This window comes from Sapajus apella, unplaced genomic scaffold (assembly GCF_009761245.1).
Source record: "Sapajus apella isolate SASKATOON/1434 unplaced genomic scaffold, GSC_monkey_1.0 scaffold23, whole genome shotgun sequence".
Classification (NCBI taxonomy): domain Eukaryota; kingdom Metazoa; phylum Chordata; class Mammalia; order Primates; family Cebidae; genus Sapajus; species Sapajus apella.
The window spans coordinates 29,162,212-29,179,683 of record NW_022436963.1 but is presented as its reverse complement, the minus strand read 5'-3'; the positions used below and the strand labels follow the sequence as shown (position 1 = coordinate 29,179,683).

General features: G+C 36.4%; 1 protein-coding gene across 6 annotated transcripts in view; it reads right to left on the bottom strand.

The window, feature by feature from the left end:
- Positions 1-17,472, bottom strand: part of CNTN4 (contactin 4) — a 969,481-nt gene that overhangs the window by 130,400 nt on the left and 821,609 nt on the right. For all 6 annotated transcript variants that reach the window (XM_032289676.1, XM_032289672.1, XM_032289675.1 and 3 more), the window contains one exon: positions 5,870-6,020. In XM_032289676.1, the coding sequence (XP_032145567.1) occupies positions 5,870-6,020 (151 nt within the window). The remainder of the gene's footprint in view (positions 1-5,869; positions 6,021-17,472) is intronic.

Here is a 17,472-nt window from a genome sequence, read left to right as displayed (position 1 = left end):
TGTCCAGCCTAGGCAATGGAGCAAGACCTTGTCTCTAAAAAATAATAAACAATAAGGTTTAAAAGTTAATATGTAGTATGTGGATAGTGACAAATACTGTAAAATACATAAATTAGGAAAATAAGAGGAGAGTTTTACAATTTTAAATAGGTTACTGGGAAAAGGTATCTCCGAGCAGGTGACACTTGAATGAAAATCTCCATTTGAATGACATCACCACTTACAGGCACCTTACATACAACATGCTAACAGTAACCTCTTTATTTGCCCCCATCAGTCTTGCTTCTTCTCTGTTTACTACTGCAGCAGCTCCTCAAGATGGAATCCTAGGAATCATTTTCTTTTTTTCCGTCTCCTTTTTTCAATCCTTCTACTTACTAGGTCATTAAGTGTTTTAAATTCTACCCTTTAGTAGACTATATATTGGCCTTCTCTATTTCACTCTCAAGAGACTGACGTGATCCATGTGTTATGATTTTCTTCCTAGACTGCTATTGGAATTGGCCTCTCTTCATCCTCAACCTTGCCTTACCCTGATTCCTTCTGCATGTTGCAGGCACAGTAATCTTTCTGTAGCATGCATATGACTGCACACTCCCTTGCATAAAATCCTTCAATTCTGTCCATGGCCTTCTGATTCAAGTCTAAACTCTACAGACATAAAATACAAGGCCTCCACGATCTATTGCTGCCCTACATTTTTTAGTATTCCTTCTCAATATATCACCTTTATAACATATGCCTCAGGATCGTTGAAAAATTTATATTGATATTGTGCTACTGGGCCCCTGTGCTAGTCTATGGGCACCTTGAGGGGTGGGTTCATGTACGTTTTTCTATCTCCAAGCAAAGGTAAATACCCAGTGAATGCTCCATGGACTGAAACTGGAATTGGCTATATTCACAAAACAGAGTCATGCTGCTATTCTAAACCCAAGCCTGCGACATGCAGGCTGTAGGTCTGAGATTTTAAATATATAGTTTAGTGAGATTCTTTTTGGAAAAATTTAGTGGCATACCTATTCCTGCTTATTATCCATTAGCTTGACATAACGTATTAGTCTAATATTTAAAAGGGTGGAGGGAAATTCTTAAGTATAAGAATAAGAAGCTTTTATTTACACATTAATGAGAGTAACAGTTTACTCATTTCTTTGGTTTCAGTGAAAAGTAAAATATTTTTCTCAGTGATTTCTTTCAAGACAACTAAACTATCTTGTCTAAGCACCATGTTAATTTTAAAAAAATAAATATTGGCAGAGAGTGGTCTTTCTATGATATATCATTCACTTGCTTGACTTACTAATCCAAACTCACTGAAGATAATTTTTTCTCTTACCATAACAGTTATAATCATCATCCTTTTCTGTGGAGATAAAGCTAAGTATTCCCTTATTAAAAATGCTTGGAAATGACCAAACCAGTGAGAGGATGCTGAACAATGTCATCTGAAAAATATCAGATACAAGGGGGGACATTTGGGCTTGGAAAAGAATTGAAAGAAAACATAAAGTAGCCCTCCAGTGTAGAAAGGGAAGGGGGCAGGTGGTGGGGAACAATTTGATTTGCCAGTAAAATTCCGGAAAATGAAATCAAAAATGAGTGGAAGCTGCAAGGACATAATCTTCTAACAATTAGTTAGGTTTCCATCATTATTAGTAACCAGGGAAGGATGTGAGCCCAGCCAATTATGGGGATCCTGCCCTGAAATGGAAGATGGGCTCTATGATTATGGTGGGAATTTGGTATCAGCGTCCGCCCAGTGTCCATTCCCTCTTCTTCTGGTGAGAGCAGCTTGATTTCTTTGGAAAAACCCCTATCCCATTCTCAGTCCATGGGGTTTGAGATGGGCTTCCCCATGTGCTTTTAGGATTGATCAGCAGATCAGATCCTCCTTGAGCGTGACTGGTTCAGAGAAGGACATTGACCAAGGGAAGCTTATTTGATTCTATTCAGGAACTCTCGCTATACACTGGAAAAGAGGGTGAGCAGGTAGCTTCAGTCGCCATCCTACTGGTAGGAAAGAAGAGCCTGTGTGAGACAGGAAGACAGCAAGACAGAGTCCTGATAAAAATGTGTGAGCACCTGAGCCCTGTCATACCTACAGTTGCAATCCATCCCGAATCATCTTCTCAAATACATGAGCCAATGAATTCTCTTTTGCCCTTAAGCCAGTTTTGAATTGGTTTCTCTTACTTGCAACCAAAAACATCCACCCTAGTTGATACAATGGTTGGATAGCGACTTATAATTCTAGGATTCTAGGTTTTTGTTTTTTTTTTTTAAATGATTCTGCTATTTCTGTATTTTAATGTTTTTGTTTTTAATAGGTCGACTTCAGCCTTATCTGCCTCAAAGTAGCTTCTGTCTAAAAACTAAAGTAAATAAAATAATCAACCTTATTCAGTTAGTGACAATTACTCAATTCATCCAAATGATTCCAACTGCTTTCATGGTGAGTAGAGACCTCTTCTGAGGACTAAATCTCTTGAGCTGTGTGACAGGTCTTCGCCATTTTAAATGTCTGATATTGCCTACACTGATTGCTGGAGACATATACAAGACAATAAGAAATGTTTTACGTTTATAGATATTCTACCCAAGAAGAATGCTATACAATTATTTGAATTTTCAATCTTTCATTTAGATGCTTGGATTAACATAGATAAAGCTAGTGTGGATATGCTGTAAATTTCCAAAAGAATGGGAAGCCAAAATAAGAAAATATTTAAAACATATTTTTAAGATAACAGACATGTTAATGTTAAACCAGTGTTTCTCAATCTCTATATTCACTTAGCTAACTACAATATCACCATATGGTTAGATGAGATAAAACTTTTTTAATTTTTGACATGTTGCTTCTAATACCACTACTGTAAACTCATTTGTAGGCAGCTGATTAATTAAAATTGAAATTAAATGTCAATAAGTACGAGTTTAGCAAAGTCTTTTAAAACACAGAATTTAGGCAGAACATTAATAAAGAGTGCTTGATCATAAAGTCTTGTTTCACTGTGTTATGCCAGTATTTTATACTTAAGGGATTAATAATCTCTTTAATCAAAGGTTAAAAACTTGCCTTTTGATTCCTAAGATTCTATATCTCAAAAGAGAATTAAGGCGAATGAGGCAGTGTATTAGAAATTATTACTGAACGCTGTATAGCCAAAGAATTTTGCACTTCGTGTTGGTCTACCAGGCTAACCCTTTCCTAAACAAGGAGTTCTAAAATTTTTTTACTCATCAGCTTCATCTACGATTGCTTTAGCGCACTCATCCACTTAATTTTTCCTCTTCTCTTTCAGAAAGAAATGAGAAAAATGGCAGAATCTCTTCTCTGCCAATGAGAAAAAAACTGTAAAATCTTTCTTATTGTTTACCCATTTAAGAAATTATGAAATGTTCCACTTGCTGTGTCTTTCTCAGAAGTTAAAAACCAGTAGCTCATGAAGTAAACTTGGTCTATAGGCACACAGTTTATATTGTACATCCATCAGAATAAAAATTAGTTGCTGACATGTAAAAGTTGGAAGCTCAAACAAAAGTCTAGATTTCTAGTTTCTCTTGAAGAACAATAAGATGGAGAGGCACCTGACCTGAGTCTCCATATGGCTGAGTGGCAGGTGTCTCCCTTGGATGGGGCACACGCTCAAGTCCCCATCATTCCCCTATATACTACACCTGGCCAGTTTTTCAATGCATTTGCATTACCAAAATCATCACATCTGGTTAATAAATTCTGAGTAAGGTGGGAGGGAGGATCAGAACTGTGAGAACACAGTACTCATGTGAAGAATAAGTGCTAATATTGATAGTTTGGGACTAGCCTGGTGACACTAGTGGAGGTGGAGGTGATAAATAGCAGGAATTGGGTAATGATAGGGAGTTTCCTCAGTTTAAATATATAGTTTAGTGCAAAATGTTGAAGCATATTTGAACCCTATTAGTCAAATCAGAAATTTGTAGTAAGTCAAGTGGTAGAAACAATCAATTAAATTCACTTATCATATGGAATTCTTGATACTGACATACTATTTTTCCAAAGGTAATTTAATTAGCTTATAACAATGGTTAATCTGCAGCAGTAGTATGCAGTCATGAATCCTGTTCAAAATATTAGGTTGTCTCTTTGCTTCCAGGCACATAGTAGGATTATATTTCACTCTGGGCTGCAGGAACATAAGACTTGTTTTGGCCAACGCAATGTGAGTGAAAATGCAGCGCTGCACTTCTAAGCAGAAGCTTTAAGAACCCATGCACGTTTGGCTCTTTTCCTTCTGCAATGGCAGTATTCCAGAGCATATTGGTTCACCAGCCTGGCCTTAGAGAGGAGCAGAGCCCCCACCAGACCCCTGGTGTGCATGGGGTGCGAAGGAGAAATTGCCTTTTGTTGTTATAGGCCAGGACTAAGGGTTGCTTGTCACAGTAGCACAGCTTAGCTTCTCCTGATTGACCTACAGTGTTATTATAACTTAATTCATTCATGATTTTTAACATGTCTAATACCCATATTATTTTCTTAATGTCATTTTAAAATTAAAACTTTTAAAATATAACCTTGTTCTGAGCAATACATGTGGTACATACTAGTTATATTCCAACTATATTAAAAGTAAATACATAACTAGTAAAAGTAATATCATGTACCACATTTTAAGAAACACTGAAGTAAATAGAAAATGAATCTCATGTTAAAGACTGCAGTATAAGCAACTGTGCTATCAATTTTCAGGTTTGGCTACAAATTTGAATGCCATGTCAACATTCAATGAACTACACTGCTTTCTTGATATACCAGAAATCAGAAAGGGAGGTATACTACGAATTTAATACATGTGCTACTCCGTAGTACATAGCAAGTGTTAAAAAAAAAATGTGTGAATACACCATTTATAAACCATATCAGGTTTGTTTACAAAAACCGTTTAAATGGACACTGTCATCATCAGATTTAATTTGTATATGCAAATCTAAAGGTGTACAGGTGTAAAGGGTAGATACATACACATTTTTACAGGCTTCCTTCTTGCATTCTTGAGTACTTGACCTTTAGCATTAATTAAAATCATTATATCTACAGCCGGCAAATCCTGTCTTATAGGTGACAAACAGATTCATGAATAATTACAATTTTGCAACAGATTGAGTAGATTACAGAAAAAGGCAAGGGATATTTTATAGGGGTAACAGCCAAGAAAAGGTCTTAGAGACACCTGCCATTTCGTGCAAGCTAATGTAGTACCTCAAGTAACTCCTATATATTTGCATTGTATACACTACATGCATTCTAGATGTAATTCATCTAAAAATATACAGATGAAGAGTTTAGATATTAGAAAGAAAAAAACCTGTTGTCTCAAAAAGATGTAATTTAAATAAAAATCAAGCATAATAATCTGCTGTATGAAGAATGAGTTTTGAAATTAGAGATAGCCCCCAAAAGAGAAAAACTAACGGGAGACATAATAGCTACTGCCAAATAATTGAAGGGTTATCATAGCAAATAAGATGTGGGCTTATTTACACACGCCAAAGGAGTTAGGATGGGAAAAGGTGGGCAAATCTACAAAAATTTCAGGCTAAAATCAGAGAGGATATTTGTAGCTGTTCACCTTAAGGCAGCTCTGGCAGTCTTCACAGCGATCATGTGATCTTTCTCTGCAGGGAGTGCTTTGTAGAATTCCCAAATCCAGAAGGACTATAAAGATCAGTAACTCACCACTCACCCTTCCAAAGCTTCTGTTCTTTTTTAACACTTAGTTCAGGAATAGCAGATAGTAACTCCACCTTCCCCTTAGAACTATTAATAACAGAACAACAAATTACTACAGGTAAACTAAATATTGAAAATAATTCAAGATAGTACCTTTCATTTTCTTTTAATATGTCCCTTCCTTTCTTCCAGGTGTAAACAGGTTTTGGAGATGCTTTTGGCTTACACTCGATGACAACTTCACCTCCCACTTTGACAAGAGTTACTCTTTTCAAGAGTGTTCTTGAAAAATCTGGACCTACAGCTGAAAGACAGTACAAAAAATAATTATTATTCAAGACAGCCTTCCATGAGATAATTCCTTAGTCTTTTTTTTTTTTTTTCTCTAATACACTTATTGCCACCTTAGTCACCAAAGGGTGGAAGCTAATTTTTTTAAGTATGTAGCACTGTATGTTTTGATAGATTTATTAAACCTGAGGTATAATTTGTATTTGGTAAAATGTACCATTTGTGTGTGTATAGTTTGATGAATTTGGTATATACCACCGTGAAGATCAAGATAGAATACTCTCATTTCCCTGTTGAGGGATTATTTTAAAGAAAATTTATTCTATGTCCAAGTGAACAAACATTTTAAAATTTCAGAAAATCAAAAGAGAAAGAAACAAAATTAGAAACTCCATAAGAAATTTATTTATTTTTATTTTTATTGTGTAAGTTAAAGGATTCCCTCTCTGATACGGTCACCACCTCTGTTCATCCCATAGCACTCTGTTCATGTGTGTCTCCATTAGAGAATGTGTTGAACTGTCTATATTGTCACATTCTGTATGCTTCTCCTTAAAAACAGGGCTTTGTTTAGCTTTTCACTGCAAGTGCCTAATGCAATGCTTGGTTCATTTAGGAGAACTGTGACTTGCTCTTGGAGCATAAGTATTGAGAAAGCTCTATTACATGCTTACCATTAGTGTTTTAAAAAATTCACTCATGCTAACACCAGTAACATAGTTATACGGAAATACTATTAAAGAATGATTTCTTTCCTAAAACAAAAGATATATATTTGTATTCTCACAAAAGTAAAATAAAAGACATCTTCCTGGAAAATATCTATTTTCTTCTGAGTTAACCGAATTAATGTGCAGGAAGAGATTTTGGAATGAAGGATTCATTTCTTGGAATCTTAATTTTATCATATTTTAAAACCCTGACTCACTGCAGTTTGACCTGCTGGAATTTAATATTTAAGACCATGTTGAATGTAAAATTTAAATGTAAACCACAAATTACTTAAAGGAGGACTGGGAGTATGTGTTATATGAATGCAGGGCCTTCAGGGGTAATGGGGGCCAATTTTTTAAAAGTACCTAAATCATAGGCTAATGATCTTTAAAAATGAAAACAACCTTCAGTGGAAGCAAGTTAAATCTTGATTGTATTCATTTTTTGTGGAAATACTTTCGGTAACTGCCAAGAAACAAATAAAGATGGAAAGGTTACGTTTTAACAGGACCATGCAATATACACATGGGGCTAGTATTATCATGAGAAGGTAAAATTTTAAAAATGAATCTAGTAGGTAATTGATATCTCAATCTGTTTACCTCAGATTTATTAGGGGAGTCTATCATTCAGGGAGTAATTCAATGATAATAAGTACATAATAAGTAGAGTGCAAGTACAGGTGTACAGATGTTTTTGCTGTAATGAGATAAATGTATTTCTTGTATGGTCTGCAAAATTACATAATAAAAATTGTAAGGTTTATGAAAAAGATAGAGTCAGGACATACCTTCTCAATATTTGTGTAACAATATTTATGTAACAAGAACACTACAGAAAGAATAACCATACTAATAATATCAAGCATAATTAAATATAAACATGATCAAAAATATAAGTTCGATTCATAATAAATACTACAAAAAATACAATGTGTGTATGTGTGTGTGCACATGCATGAGAAGGTAGCTTGATGGAAGAAAGAAGGAAGATTTGAGATTGCTAAGCTATGAAATAAGTGCAAATTGCAGAAAGATTGAGAATTATACAATAAGCACTGCCATGTTAGAGTAAGTGGCCAAACTGCGCCAAAAGGGAGAATCTGGCATGCATGGGAATCGTGCAGTAGGTATTTTCCCTTGGCTAGCTGTGTTAATCTGTGTTCGTAGGCTTTGTGTTTAGTTGCTGCTACTTAGTAAAATATCTGAACACATCCAGTGTTTATGTTATACTGACACCATTCCCCTACTTACCAATTCCACATAAGCTAATTTATGTCACAGAAAAGTGTTTCAGCAGAGCAAACTCAATGCAAACTGCTGACTTGACTCAAAAATATATATATAAAAAAAAAGTCAAGTATTCTTGAAAAAAATTTTTAAAGGGTATTTTGTGAAACAGAGTTATAAATCCGTATCATATAAAAATCCCTTCTTAAAACTATATCTTTCTACACTCATATATTTTTTATCACTTTAGGCAGGTATTTTTCATCCATTCAGGAGGAATTCTGCAATTGCATTTGAAATGAGTTTACATAAATCAAACTGTGCACAACACATGGGCATATTTGTCAAAAAACTATATTTTGACTTTACAAGATTTGAAATAGCATATCACACACAGAAACCAGAAAACACACCTTTCAGTTTCAAAGGCATTTATAACGTACTATTTGTGTGCATATAATCTTTTGGATATCTTAGAGATAAGACTGGCTTGAACATCTTTCATTAATAAAAATGCAGTTAAAAATTCGAGGCCAGGCATGGTGGCCCATGACTGTAATCTCAGCATTTTGGGAGGCTGAGGTGGGTGGATAACATGAGCCAGGAGTTTGAGACCAGCCTGGCCAACATGGCGAAATCCTGTTTCTACTAAAAATACAAAAATTATATGTGGTGTTGTATGTCTGTAATACCAGCTACTGGGGAGACTGAGGCATGAGAATCACTTGAACTTGGGAGGTGGAAGCTGCAGTAAGCTGAGATTGCACCACTGCACTTCAGCCTGGGCGACAGAGCTAGACTGGATGTTAAAAAAAGAAAAATCAAGTTTTTGTTTACTCAATTTACCTAATTAGCTTCTGACGTTATCTAACCCTGCAAATCTATCAGCTGTAACCATAAACTGTGGTACTTTTAAGGGAAAATTGTCAAAACTTCATCAGTTTTTGAATACTTGAGCCATTAATAGATTTCTTAACAATCTGGCAATTTGTGACCATCTTTTGCACCTGAGATGTTGTTCAGCTTGCAAGATGGTGCTTTTTCCTATTTATACCCTTTATTCTGATCCCCAAAAACTGACCTAGGGGAGGTTTGAAGGAAAAGTGAAAGGGAACTGTCCCATGTGACATTCACAGGGAATGAGGTTTTAAAAGCCATTGGTAAAGTCCCCAAAAGGGCACTATTAGAATCTAACCTTTGCTGGCACTTAAAAAATTAGTGCACATGGAAGTGAAACTTCAGTAGGTTCCTAGTAGATGAGAAAAGACAAAATCAACTGTCAAATTACCCCTTAAGTCTGACAGTAGCTCAGATACTGGGAGATCCTCACTTGCTATATTTATTATACTTAAAGGATAATATTTCTCACATACACTGCTAGAGGGCACCACTCCCTCAGTGTTAGAATGAGTTGTATTATGGGACCTCTTCTATATGAGAAATGCAACTTTTTATTATTTATCAATGATCTTTATTATATTAACTTGATCTGTGGGAAGCATCTGGCTGAGAGAAGCCCTCTTTGTAATTCACAACGATTTGTTTTTAGTGAATTAAATGACTTTTGGTTATTTATCAAGAGTATTTTAAGCGGCCAACAGAGCCCCTCAAAAGCAAAAGTTGTTTCTGTTTGTTTGTTTTTTGCCTTTGCATCATTTCTGAAGGGAAACAGTAGAATGATAACTCCTTAAGTAGATATGCAGTGGCAGTCCTATTTGGGAAATACATGGATATGATGTCTTACTATATTATTGAAGAAGAAAGGATTAGTATGCATGCCAGTTCTATCACAGGCTGTGATAGAAGCATCACTGGGAACACTGCCAGTTGAGAAGAATATTAAGGCCAGCTTTTTTGGAAGTTCAGCATTTCTTATTACTTTAAACTTTTTCTACTCTCTTTAGCTATTACGTCATCATTCCCTAAAAAACAAGCTTAGAGTGAATGTATTAATTCAAATCGTTTTACTACTGAGGAGAAAATACTGGTATCAGATTATGAGACCCCAAATTTCTTCTGGCCTGTTGGATTGCTATCTAGAAAGCAGGCTACTGGTAGAAGACTTCTTCTTTCTAGGTCCACTGTTTCAGAATGGCTGATTCAAAAATCAGCCCTCTCTGAGGCCAGGTGTGGTGGCTCAGGCCTGTAAATCTTAGCACTTTGGGAGGCCAAGGCAGGAGGATCACTTGAAACCAGGAGTTCAAGACCAGCTGCAGCAACACAGTGAGACTCAGTCACCACACACACACACACACACACACAAATTAGCTAGGTGTAGTGGTACATGCCTGTAGTCCTCACTTCTTGGAAGGCTGAGGTGAGAAGATCACTTGAACTCAGGAGTTCAAGGCTGCAGTGAGCTATGATCATACCATCGCACTGCAGCCTGGGTGACAGTGAGGCCCTCTAAAAATAGTGCTTTCTGATCATTAATGATATTCACAAGGAGACTTTCAACACAACTCTGAAGTAGATAATTTTTCCATTTTGATGTTAGCACTATGTGGCTCTTGTAATGTGCCTAATATCCATCCTCCTACTGTTTTGGTCTAATTCATTGAATGCCCTGTTTTCTAATGGCTCTAATAATACTTCTTCCATGGGCAGTTGTTGGGTTTATAAACTCCCATTCCATTGGGCAAGTTACTATAAAAATATTTACAATCATGAGATTGTTTTGAGGATTAAATAATACATGTATTGAACATAAAGTACTTAGCACAATATTTGTTCCAGATTAAGAACTTCATACCTTCCTTCTCCACTGCTACTTCCACTGCTGCACTAACCCCACCACAATTATCAGGGACTTTTTTTATGCTGAAAAATTTCGTGGAGTAAGAGAAATACATCATTGTTTGAAAACAGAAAATTCTTATTTTGAAATAATTATAGACCCACAGAAAGTTCCAAATATCATACAGAGAGGTCCTGTACATCCTTCACCCAGTCTCCCCAATGGTTACATCTTATGTAGATACAGTTAAACATCAAAGCAAAGAAACTGATAATTGGTATAATGTGTATATATCACACATGTAGACTGGGCAAAAGCACGACGGAAATCGAGATAGGCAACTCGATTGTCACAAGGATCTTCCTCTTGCTTCCCCTTCATAGTCATATCCAGCCTCTGCCTATCTCCCCTCTGTAACCCCTGGAAACCACTAACCTCTCCCCCATTACTATAGTTGAGTCATTCTGAGAATGTTTTATATACATATGTGTGTGTGTCAGAGTCTGTGTGTGTGTCAGAGTCTGTATATGTGTGGTGTGTAATCATGCGGTATGTGACCTTTGGGGGGTTTTTTCAGTATAATGTTCTTGAGATCCATTCACACGGTTGTGTTGTTCCTTTTTACTGCTGAGTATTACATGCTGGTATGGATAAGAAATACGTCTTCAATATTGGCACTTCAGGCTCTATGATAACTGACAAATACTTTTGAGCACAGGAGCCATTTCAAGATCTCTCATCAATGCTTTCTCTGCCAACAAGTAGGATCAGGCATAGCCTTTTCATTTTTATTTTTATAAAAGATTTGAAAAGTCAAAACTTAGTTATGGGAACATAGGTGGAAATTCTTCTTATTCCCAGAAAAATATTTTAAAGACATTTTCAACATCATTTCTTATACAAATAATCAACATGTTGATTAGAAATAATTCTTATATAATGCTTTAAGTAGGGCTTCAGCTGCTGATTTCTTGTTAACCACCTTTGAACCATCATATCCATATAAAGATAAGACAGTATGCATTTTAAATACTCTGTAATCACATTGACCTTCTTAAATCAGTCTAAATTGGTGATATTTCATTTATTTGTCAGTGTCCTAAACTCTTATGCAAATTCATGCCCTTGGTTAGGCAGGTAGTGAATAGTGTGCAATGTCTGCTGAATGAACCGATGACAGTCAGCCTATGATTGTAAGAATCCTAGAATTTCAGTGATTAGGAAGTAGTAGCTCTTATTATTAGCTATTATTGGAACATCAGTTCCTTGAAGGCAAGAATATGTATCTTGGATCTGTATATCCCTTGGACTTGGCACAGTGCTTGACACAAAGTTGATTTTTAATCAATAAACCTATTGAAAGAATTAACTCAATTTTTAAAAAGCAACAATCTTTTTTTTTTTTTTTTTTTTGAGGCAGTGTTTCGCTCTGTCACTCAGGCTGAAGTGCAGTGGTGCGATCTCGGCTTACTTCAGCCTCTGCCTCCTGGGTTTAAGTGATTCTCCTGCCTCAGCCTCCTGAGTAGGTGGGACTACAAGTGTGCACTACCACACCTGGCTAATTTTTTATTTTTTATTTATTTATTTTTTATTTTGGTAGAGATGGGGTTTCATCATATTGGCCAAGCTGATCTTGAACTCCTGACTTCAAATGATCTTCCTGCCTCGGCCTCCCAAAGTGCTGGGATTTTAGGCATGAGCCACCATGTCCTGCCAATGAGCAACAATATTTCTTTTGTCTGACTTATGGCATAAATCAATAAGAGCCTCTTTTCCTTTTGCGTGTTATTAAAAAGCTGGTATTTAATTAATAATAAATTAATAAAATAATAAATTAATATATGTTGCAGCAAAGAAGTCAGAGATTCAATTCAAAACAGGAAATTCCCTTCTCAAGAGACTTTGCCTGGATACCACATCCCTTTCTATCCTTCATATAGGATTGTGCATGGCTTCTTGAACTTTCAGGCCTGTGTTCAGGATATAATATCCTCTTTGGAGTTGTACCTCAGTCTAATAAAACAAATTATCCAAGAACTACCACATGGGCTATTTATACTACTAAATCATCTGAACCAGTATGATGGTAAATGTTTTATAAGTGGCTCTCTAAACAAAACAAAACAAAATAAAACACCAAAGAATTTGGTTTGTAGTCTTTGCCAATTTCTGTGGTGTAAATACTCCTACTTTGGCCAATTTCAAGCTATCAACATGAAGTCACTGAATGCTGGGTTGAGAAGAGATATATAGAATCAGCTCCTGCTGAGCTAGCTCTAACAGGTAGCTGCCTTTCCCTACTTTTCCCACCACATACACTTAGGGGAAGGTAACAGCACAAGTGTACCCTGGAAGTTCAGCTTGCCCTAGATTTGGGGCTTGTTCTGCAGAAGCACATGGTCTCCTCATTTCCCCCCTAAGTATGCCCAAGCTGACCCAGCACTGAGAAGGTGAGAACTTCAGTTTGAGTTTACTTACTCAAACAATGTGTTTCCTGAGGCTTTGTGAGACAGGGTATCATAGCAGTTTTGTGCCCTTCAATGATACAGGCTCTACTCTAGACATGCAGCCACACCAGGACCATATTACAATGTAGGTGAGCTATGTTTACGTAATGTGGCAGTGACTGGTATCTTGCTTAGCATGCTCGTTCAATAAAGCACCAGAAACAGTTTTGCAGGCAATGAGAGCATATATTTTGCCTTTATGCTATGTTCATTTTCATCACATTCAAAAGACTTTACCAAAAGCAATAGGCCTTACACTAAGTGCAAATGACTTTCTTTGGGAGTATAGAAGAACCATGGTCTTCTCATGTTGGAAAAAGAAGAGATTGAATGTTGTTGGAGCCAATGCCCTCCTTCCTGTTTAAAAAAAAAAGCCCCACATGACTGATAGAAATTTTGTTGGGTCACGTGGCGCCTTGAATAATGTAACAATGGAAACATGGATTAACTGGACACAGGGTGGTTATACCAACAGAACAGCCCTGTCCTCCTTGCAACATCTGCTTGATCTTATGAGTTAGAAAGGTACTCTGCTGTGATGGTTTAAATTGGGTAACAAAGGGATCTAGAAAGCAGATTATAGATCTGTGGCACCTCAATTAAATTCAATTTAACTGGCCATAAAAATCACCCAGAGAAGCATGTTAAACATATACACTCCTGAACTCCATCCGCTACGAGAGAGACAGAGAGCTGTGATTTTACAGTTTTTTTGCCACTGAAAATGTGATCCCTAGAGCAGAAGCAATGGCATCACTTTGAAGTTTGCTGAAAATGCAGAATCCCAGGCCCCACCTCAGACTTGAAATTGGAATCTAAACAACAAAATTCACAAGTAATTCATATGAGTCTTCAAGTTTGAAAAATACTACTAAATCTTTCATTTTTTTATTGTGGCAAAAAGCATATAATATAAAATTTACCATCTTGACAATGTTTAAGTATACAGTACAGTAGTATTAACTATATGCATGCTGTTGTGCAGCTCATCACTAGACGTTTTTGCTTTGCAATACTAAAAGCTGATACCCATTACCCAACTCCCCATTTCCTCCTCCTCTCTCCCAGACCTTGGGAACAACACCACTTTCTGTTTCCATGAGTTTGACTATGTTAGACATCTCACAAAGTGGAATCATGCATTATTTGCTTTTTGTGACTGGCTTGTTTCATTAGCATAACGTCCTCAAGGATCATTCATGTTATAATACATAACAGAAAAAACAGTCCATTGTATATATATAAACACATTTTCTCTATCCTTTCAACTATCCATGGACATTTAGGTTTCCTCCACCTCCTGGTTGTGAATAACACTGCAATTAATACAGGTGTGCAAATCTCTCTTCAGCATGCTGTTTTCAATTATTTTGAATATATACCAAACGTTAGGATTGCTAGATCACATGGCAATTCTGTTTCTAATATTCTGACTGTAAGGTGGAGATGTAATGATTTCCCATCAAAATCGTCAGAGGAATGAACAGGAGCATTGTTGTGGTAGACGGAGACTCTCTGGTGGTTTTCTTGGGCATTTTTCTGCTAAAGATTTGGCTGACTTTTTAAGAACACTCTTATATTAAGCAGATGTTATCATTCTTTGGCCCTCCAGAAAGTCAATAAGATAAATGCTTTGAGCATCTCAAAAGACTGTTGCTATGACCTTTGCTCTTGACCAGTTGATTTTCTCTTTGACTGAACCACTTCCACCTCTTTGTAGCCATCTCTTTGATTATGCTTTGTCTTCATGATTGTACTGGTAAAGACATGTTTCATCTCTCGTTACAACCCTTTGAAGAAATGCTTCAGGATCTTGATCCCATTTTAAAATTCAAAATCTGACCCTAGTTTGAAATTTTGATTGAAAGCTCTGTTCTTGTCTGCAGCTGATCAGGGTACATGATTTTGGCATCTATTGAGTAGAAAGTTTGCTCAACTTCAATTTTTGTCAGAATTGTGTTAGCTGAACCAATTGAGATATCTCTGGTGATGGCTATTGTTTCTGGTGTTAATCAGTCCACTTTAAACAGGGCACAGATAAGCTTAATTTTTTCCTTGCAAATTAACATGGATGGTCTGGCATTACAGGCTTCATCTTGAAAATTGTTTTGTGCCTTCTCAGAACAAGTTATCCAATTATAAACCACTGATTCTTTGGAGCATTTTCCCCAAAAACTTTTGGTAAGGCATCAACAATGTCGCCATTTTGCTACCCAATATTTACCATCAATTTGATGTTTGTTCTTTCTTCAATCTTGGCAGAATTCATGCTGTTCTGATATAGGCTATTCCAAACTGATGCCTTATCTTTCTTAGTCCCTCAAACTGGATTCTGATCAGACATATTATAACACATTAGTAGAAATTTGTTTTAGTGTAAAAAACGTTTTGAAATCCATGCATAATTTTTTCATAATATGCATTTCCCATGTACTTTCTGAATGCCCCTCATATGATCTTCCATTCTATTGGTTGTCTTTTTGTTCTATTGATTGTTTCCTTATCTGCACAGAAGTTTTTCAGTTTGAAGTAATCCTAATGTCTTTTTTTTTTTTTTTTTTTTTTTTTTTGAGACGGAGTTTTGCTTTTGTTACCCAGGCTAGAGTGCAATGGCATGATCTCGGCTCACTGCAACCTCCGCCTCCTGGGTTCAGGCAATTCTCCTGCCTCAGCCTCCTGAGTAGCTGGGATTACAGGCACGCGCCACCATGCCCAGCTAATTTTTTTGTATTTTTTTAGTAGAGACGGGGTTTCACCATGTTGACCAGGATGGTCTCGATCTCTTGACCTCGTGATCCACCCGCCTCGGCCTCCCAAAGTGCTGGGATTACAGGCTTTGTCTTTTTTTTTTAACTATGGTATTAGCACCATATCCAAGAAATGATGGCTAAATCCAATGTACTGAAGCTCTATTTTCTTTTAGGACTTTATAGTTTTATGTTTACATCTCTGATTCATTTTATAAAATTGTTTTGTATAGTTTAAGATAAAAGATCAACTTCATTTTTTGCATATGGATATCCAGTTTTTCCAACATTATTTGTTGAAGAGACTATCTCTTCACCAGTGTCTTGGTATCTTTGTTGAAGATTATTTGGCCATGGACACCATAGTTTACTTCTGGGCTCTCTATTTTGTTCTATTAATCTTTACATCTATTTTTATGTCAGCAGCACACTATCCTGATTACTGGCATTTTGGGAGGATGTTTTGAAATCAGGAAATGTGCGGCCTCCAAATTTGTTATTCTTTTCTCAAGATTATTTTAGTTATTCATGGGTCCCTTGAAATTCTGTATGAATTTAAGAATTTTATTTTCTATGCCTGCAAAAAATGCCATCAGGATATTGATAGAAATTGCACTGAACCTGTAGATCAATTTAGGTAGAATGGACTCTCCAATAATAATAGTTAAAATCTAATCCACAAATACAGGGATGAGTGTCTATTTATGTATATGTTTTTTGACTTTGCTTAGCAATATTTTGTAATTTTCAGTATAAATATTTGTCCCCTTGGTTTATTCCTAAGATTTATTATTTCTGATGTTATTACAAGTGGTATTATTTTCTCAATTTCCTTTTCAGATTGTTCATTAGTGTGTAGAAATGCTATTGATTTTTGTGTGTTGATTTTGTATCCTGCAACTTAGCTAAAATTGTTTATTCGTTTTTCATTTTTGTAGCTTTCTACATATAAGATTATGTCATCTGCAGACATAGATTAATTTTACTTCTTTCCTTTCCAATTTGGATGCCTTTTATTTATTTACTTACTTATTTATTTTTTGTCTAATTGCTCTGTCTAGGACTTCCAAAACTAGGTTAAATAGAAGTGCTGAGAATGGGCATTCTTGCCTTGATCTTAGAGAAAAAGCTTTCAGTTTTTCACTGCTAAGCATGGTGTTAGCTGTGGCTCTTTCATATACGGCTTTCATTAGATTGAGGTAGTTCCCTTCTACACTTTGTTGAGTGTTTTTATCATGAAAAGGTATTGAGTTAGGCCGGTCATAGTGGCTCACGCCTATAATCCCAGCATTGTGGGAGGTTGAGGCAAGAGGATCACTTGAGATCATGAGTTTGAGATCAGCCTTGCCAACATGGTGAAACCTTGTCTCTACTAAAAATACAAAAATTAGCTAGGCATGGTGGCATGCGCCTGTAGTCCCAGCTGCTTGGGAGGCCTAGGTGGCAGATATGTTTAAACCTGGGAGGCAGAGGTTGCAGTAAGCCAAGATCACATGACTGCACTCCAGCCTGGGCCACAGAGTGAGATCCT